The following is a 7099-nucleotide window of genomic DNA, read 5'->3' as shown; positions in this document are numbered from 1 at the left end:
TCCAGCAAGGAATCACATTCTGCGTGACCGCGTATTGACGCCTGCCAGTGTGTTGTCCTGGTAAAAGTGGCGGGCTGAAACTAACCTCGGGGCATGGCCGGGTCACGTGACGGATCGATGGCCGCGAACCGAAGTCCTAGTTCTCTCTGCAGCGGCCAAACGGTGTCGGGCAACTGGCAAAGCCTGATCCGGTCCTGCGGGGTCTGAAGACAAATGCGACCCCGTGTCCAGCTTTGCACTGCAGCGCGCGACTCAAGAACCCTGGAAAAGCGAAAGTACGACCGATTTTTGGACTCCCGCTCCTTTTGGAACCGGCCTGAAGAACCGTGCTGACCCACCTGCCGGCGCTTGTCCCCCCCCCCCGCCCCCCGTCTTCACCGGCAGCAAATAATGTGACATGAGATGGGGGATTGGAACCTTCTTGGGAGCATTTTAGAGGAGGTGCACATCCACTCCACCATCGTGGGCAAGATCTGGCTCACCATCCTTTTCATTTTCCGGATGCTGGTGCTCGGCGTGGCGGCCGAGGACGTCTGGGATGACGAGCAGAGCGAGTTCGTCTGCAACACGGAGCAACCCGGTTGCAAGACGGTCTGCTACGACCAGGCGTTCCCCATCTCCCTCATCCGCTACTGGGTCCTGCAGATCATCTTCGTGTCCTCGCCGTCTCTGGTCTACATGGGGCACGCTCTGTACCGGCTGAGGAGCCTGGAGAAGGAGAGGCACAGGAAGAAGGTATGCCTGAAAGCCGAGCTGGAGGGGAGCGAGCACATCCAGGAGGACCAGAAGAGAATCGAGCGGGAGCTCAGGAAACTGGACGAGCAGAAGAAGGTGAGGAAGGCTCCCCTTCGAGGCTCCTTGCTCCGGACGTACGTTTTCCATATCTTGACCCGTTCCGTGGTGGAGGTGGGCTTCATTATCGGCCAGTGCGCTCTCTACGGCATCGGACTCTCCCCTCTCTACAAATGTGAGAGGTTGCCTTGCCCCAACAGCGTGGACTGTTTCGTTTCCCGACCGACGGAGAAGAACATTTTCATGGTTTTCATGCTGGTCATCGCCGGCGTCTCTTTGTTCCTCAACCTCCTGGAGATCTTCCACCTGGGCGTGAAGAAGATCAAGCAGAGCTTGTACGGGTACATGTACGGTGACGACGAGAGCACGTGTCGGTCGAAGAAGAACTCCATGGCGCAGCAAGTTTGCGTCCTCGCCGATTCGTCGCCGCAGAGGTTGATGCACCTCTCGCACGTGGCGTACTCGCGGGTACCCGAAATGCAAGGGGAGCTGCCGAATCTGGCCCGAGACGCTCAGAGGCCTTCTTGCAGCTCCACCCAGCAGCAGGTCCAGGTCGACATCCAGAGCCTGCAGCATCTGGGGACGGCAGAGAGGCGACACACTCTGGACCACAGGAAGCCGTCGAGCAGCAGCGACGAATCAAACGCCCCCCACGGCTCCGGCAAGCCGGCGTACGGCGAGCCCCGACCGTCCCTCATGGCCGGCCACATGGAGATCCCCGCCGCCCTGAGGAACCCGCCCAGAAAGCAGAGCCGAGTGAGCGCCTGCAAGGAGTTGAGCGACATGAGCGATTCCCCGGAGAGCGAGCACTACCCCACCGCCAGGAAGTGCAGCTTCATGTCCCGGGGGCTGTCGGAGGGCATGTTGGCCTCGGCCTCGGACAGCCCCGAGTCCCTGGACGGAACGGACACCGAGGCCCCTCATCTTACCCAAGGCGAGAGCCCGGCGATGACGCCGCCGGCCCCTGCCGGTGGGAGGAGGATGTCCATGGTGAGAACAACCAGTCACACTGAATATCACCAATGATAGATCGGGGGGGGGGGCGGATCAGGGAGTCAATCAATAATCCTGATAGCGAGCAGCTCGGATTCCCGATATTTCGACCCAACTCTTGATGGCAGTATCCTTTTTTTAATTTGACTCCCCAGAATAGCAAGCGGCCTTTGACCTCAGCCACTCTGCGAACCATTTGGGCCCCCCGACCCGTAGACTAGTCCGGCGCTGGTGGGGGGCCTCATGTTTGCAACTGGCTCGGTTACAAAAATGTACTCTTGTATGATCTGCGCATCAAGGTTGCATCCCAAACCTTCTAAAACAAAGTGTGTACATTTCACAAACAAAATGTTCTCCAAGTAGAACCACAGTTATACTTTTCCTTGGTTGCTAGCTTGGAGGACGGCTTTGGCTAACGCCTCAAGCGGTCTCCTTGCAAAATGACCTGTTTCACAGGAAGTACTGCCCACGTCGCAGCTTTCACTGGGCGAGGGGAAGGGTTAGCTCTGCAGCGGTCCAGACATACAACTCCTGAGCCTCAGGTTAGCACATCTGGGCAATTTAGGGTCTCCAGTGAACCTGGAGGGCCCCCAGGCAGGAGAACATGTGGACTCCGCACAGAATGGCATCCAACCATGGACCTTCTTGCTGTTGGAAGGAAGTGCTAACCACGTTAGTTGGTAGAACATACACCCCTAAAAGCAGAAGGTCGGTGGAAGCATGTTGACGTTGAACCCCTAGATGCTCCTGATGGTCTGGTTAGCGCAGCTCTGCAGCCATTAGCATCTGAACGGGTCATACTATCTGTTCTTTGAACCCCCAGGGTGTGAAAGCGCTCTAGAAGTCGAGATGGTTTGACATCCAGTAAACGTTGAAAGAAAGTCTTGGATAACGCATTTCTTGTTTAACATCTACTTTTATCCCTTCGGTTGTCATGAATTACCAGAGGACAAAAAAGAAATGTGGACATTTTCTGTGTTTCAGAGCATGATTCTGGAGCTGTCGTCCATCATGAAAAAGTAGATCCTCCCTCCGGCGCTGGTAGCAGAAAAGGGAGCGAGTCCAGTTCTGTTTCCTGCTTCACTTTCGCCACCGCCATCAAGACTCACAGTTCACCTTCTCCAGGCAATAACCTCTCCGCTAGTCCAACGACTTCCGTGTTCTTCATCCGTGGTTCAGAATTCCTTTCAGGTCAAAGCGCGAACAGAAAAGAAAGGGCTCTTCGGATTCAAGGTTTAGCTTTCGTTAGCAAGGAGAACCCAAAGACGAGAACATCTGACGGATCCAGCGCTTGTATGCTAACGTTACCCTTCCCCTCCTCCGGCCAAAACGTCTGTTCTTCTCGAGCGCAACAAAATGTTTTAGAATCCAAAATGTATTAGAACGTCGCCTTTGTTAAGAATGTCGCAATGCTGGGATATCGCACGACAGCGTCGGACTACAAATATGGCCGCGGAGATCGTGACCCCTGACCAATGTCCTTCTGACGCCGAGGCAACAAGAAAGGTGGGGTTCTTGTGCCCCCTACAGACCAAAGAAATTTTTTTCTGCCTTGCACTGAGACTTACAAACTCAGTGGATAGCTGTTAGCACGATAAGCTAGTCAAGCTAACGTTATCCCTCTGCTCCATTAATGCAGCTAACATCAACCTGGCCCTGGACTTCAAGTTCAAAAACGTGAACCCATTACATTACATGACAGTCATTTAGCAGACACTTTTATCCAAAGCGACTTACAAAAAGTGCAATTCAATAACCGAAGATCCAAAGTACCAGTAGTCGTTATTCAGAAGTCACCACTCTGCCAAATAGCCATCTCAAAACCATATACATACATACATTCATTTCTTTGTTTTTCTTTTTTTGGGGTGGGGGCTGAGCGCGATTAGCAGGGTAGTGCTTGGTGAAGAGGTATGCTTTCAGCTCACGGCGGAAGATGGGCAGCGACCCCGCTGTTCTGACCTTTTCCGGGAGTTCGTTCCACCACCGAGGAGCCGAGCCTGGTTGGATCGGAGGCTCTGAGTGATGGGGCGGACGGTCGCCCGGAGGTGGCAGATCGGAGGGGACGGGTAGGGACATGTAGCTTAACGGTAGGCGAGCATCAGGGTCTTGAAGTTGATGCGGGCGGCTACCGGGAGCCGGTGAAGGAACATAAGAAGGGGAGTGTGTGGGAGAATTTGGGACCAGGTGGGCTGCCGCTCTCTGAAGAAGCTCCAGAGGCCTGATGGTCACCAGCAAGGAGGGAGTTGCAGTAGTGCCAAACGAGAGAGGACTAGAGCCTGGATGAGTATCTGCGCCGCATCCTCTGTGAGGAATCTGCGAATCTTCCTGATGTTGTGAAGGAGGAATCTGAAGGAACGTGCGACGTTCGCTGAGAAGGACAGTTGGTTGTCCAGGACCACACCCAGGTTTCTCGCCGTTGTGGTCCTAGACGACCACAGTGTTCTCGATAATGATGGCCAGGTCTCTATGTGGACAACCTTTCCCCGGGAGAAAGAGCAGCTCAGTCTTGTCAAGGTTGAGCTTCAGATGGTTAGTCGCCATCCAATCTGAGAAACCCAGGTGTAGAACTTCTGGGGAAGTCCTCTGAGGCCCCGCCCACACAGCATGCTAGCGAAGCGTCGTGGGAATCTGAGAGGAATGATGACATTGCAGCGACAGCGAGGTGGACTTTGTCGCTCTTCTTTATCTCTAAATGCCGTTTGGCCTTTGCCAATTTGTCAAGACGGCGTCTCCAATCTTCAGCGAGACCGTCCTAAAAGCAAATCATGTAAAAAGCTGAACTTTGGGTGGATGTTTATATTCTGATGTTGGGATTTGGACTAGAACCAAAGCACCTGGTGGCGGTCGTGGCCGGCTTAGCGGCCGAACCGTGGCGGACACTTAGAGCCCAAACGACCTCCCCAAAATTCCCTTCTTGTTCCTTCGGCATGTTTTCGTCTTTGTTTCGGTTCCAGCTCCAGTTTCAGCTAGAATTAACTCTGCAAGCAAAATGCCCCCACGTGTTTGTCCTCTGGAATAAAAACTTTATGTCTGAAAAACTTTCCGAGTTTCTTCAATTGAACCAAATCACACCGGGACCTCGGGTGTAGAGGGCGGGGCGACCGCCAACACCTCCCACGAGGCGGGAGCTAACGTCTAGCCCGACTAGCATTTGCTACAGTCTTCAAACGCAAAAACAATGGAGGTGATGGTGGACTTGCTGCTCCTTCTGTGACTACTTGTCACACAAAGCAAGAAGAGAAAGAGGAAGCTACAGGCAAGAAGAAGCAGCGCTAGCCAGGCTAGCATGTTGCGCTTCTGTGGGTTTGATTCTTGTGGACGACGACCCAATAAGAACTTGTTAGTGCCGTTAGCATGTCCCATAAAGTCTTTGTTTGTGTCAAACCCTGTAGATTCGATTGTATGTAATTCTGAGAAGAAACCAATAAGATCAAGGTTTAGGAGGTGATGACCTGAGGAGGCCTCAGGGGTGGAACGTCTTCGAGTGAAGAAATTCAAGTCCAGTTGCCAAGACGAGAAGATTTCACCATGACCTGGATTACTGAGAACCACCCCAGACAAGATCAGGAGGTACCATCTGCGGATGTTGGGATTGAGTCTTGTCCTGCAGAAGCTCAGATGCCACAGAGTAAATTCAATTAGGGGACAAACACGTCAACAAATGGCGATCATCCACCACTCAAGGGATGTATAAACAAAATAAAAGCTTCATCACAGGAGGGGAAGTACACTGAGAATTACTGCAATCATCCAAAATACTCATAAGAGTACAGAACTACTGAGTTGAAGTGTCAAAGGTACATTATTTTTTTAACAACCAGCAGATAATGATGAAGTTTATGGTTACGGAGCAATTTTTAGCATCCATTACCACCAAACTCCTCGCCACAGTCACACGGAAAATATCAAAAACTTACAGCAACACCTGGGTAAGACCCAAGTGGTAAAGGATTACTGAAATGGATCCTTCCAAGATGTGCAAAGAGCAGAGCAACTGCTGCTCTGGAAATGAAACAAAGGGTCACCGGAGGACGACCCGAAATGGGTAGTCGCACAAACAGTCCCTTGTAGGCCCGAGCATACCCGGAGGAGCAGACTTGTACTCCCCGAGGAACCGATTAACCGGACGAGAACGCGGTTCGCGAAGAGTTGCGCTGACCTGTATGCCGGGTGGAGCAGGGTGGTCGCAAACAGACGTAGGCGGCCATCTTTGTCCAGCTGTGAGCGCCGCTGGCCGACAAGAGGAGGCGCACTTCTTCTCAGCCTTCCGGCCTCCTGAGGTCCAGTTCTCAGGATGACCCCTAGCCAGCTCACGTGGCTCGTCGAAGACTCCCAGGTGAACCTAACGAGTCGCACCTTAAGGCGTTAACGAACCACCCGACCCAACCTCCACCCCCTGGAGTGGGCGGGTCCAGGTGTCGTATGACTCTTCTGAGGCCGGCCTCCAGCTCTGGGATGGAGAAGAAGCGATGTCGTCCAGAAGCGATGGATGAGAGGGCAGATGTTCATCAGCTGACCGTGGTTAGATACAAACCAATTTCTATATAGAAGTTTTAACAGCATGGAGGTTCCCTATGGATCATAATTCAAATTAAAACACTTTAGCATTTCAGCGTTCTTTCATTTTTAGAATTTGGCAGCATATTTTGACTTAACTAACACGAGCAATAAGCGGTCCGAATTTCATTTTCATGTCCCGATGCACAAAAAAGGGATCAATATTTGGATTTGTAATCCCAAGCAGCACAAGAGTGACGTCAGAGGCCGATCTTCTTCATCATGGCTTGTTTGTCCGCTAGATACGGCAGGCACTCGGTTGTTTACCTGCTAGCTTATCGCTGATGCTCGTTAGCATGACGCTCCCTAACACTGTCACGCAAATCATACAAGTACGGAACCAGGCAGAATTGAAGACAACTTCTGAATCGGATGGCCGAGACAGACCTGAGCAACTTATAGAGAGCTTGGCTTAATAATCTGCGCTAACAGACAACGTTATCTACGATGTTGCCTTAGCTAGCCTTTTCTCGGTCCTTCAACAACTGTATGCGGTGGTGCCTGGTGCCATTAGCATTCCCTTCCATGCTACCGTAAGGAATTGGTTTCACGGCCTCAAAGTGAAGGACATAGAAGAGCTGTTTGGAACTGAGTAGAGGTTAGCTTGGGCAACACCCTTGATACCGATATCATGCAACTTTATCAATTACGGAATTGATCTTCTTGGTCGTGGCTTGTTTAGCACTAGAATATGGCTCGCACTCGGCTGTTTACCTGCTAGCTGATCGCCGACGCCTGTTAGCATGGCACTCCC

General features: G+C 52.2%; 1 protein-coding gene across 1 annotated transcript; it reads left to right on the top strand.

Annotated features, from left to right (window-relative positions):
- Window positions 1-214: 214 nt before the first annotated feature.
- Window positions 215-4805, top strand: gja10b (gap junction protein alpha 10 b). Its single transcript, XM_086143339.1, has 2 exons — window positions 215-1782; window positions 2770-4805. The coding sequence occupies exons 1-2, from the start codon at window positions 403-405 to the stop codon at window positions 2806-2808; spliced, it is 1419 nt and encodes a 472-aa protein (XP_085999465.1). The 5' UTR covers window positions 215-402; the 3' UTR covers window positions 2809-4805.
- The last annotated feature ends 2294 nt before the right edge of the window (window positions 4806-7099 follow it).

This window comes from Fistularia commersonii, chromosome 36 (assembly GCF_037954325.1).
Source record: "Fistularia commersonii isolate RoL2024-O1a breed Wild chromosome 36, RoL_Fcom_v1.0, whole genome shotgun sequence".
NCBI lineage: Eukaryota > Metazoa > Chordata > Actinopteri > Syngnathiformes > Fistulariidae > Fistularia > Fistularia commersonii.
The sequence above is the reverse complement of the archived record's forward strand: the minus strand, read 5'-3'. Positions and strand labels throughout refer to the sequence as shown.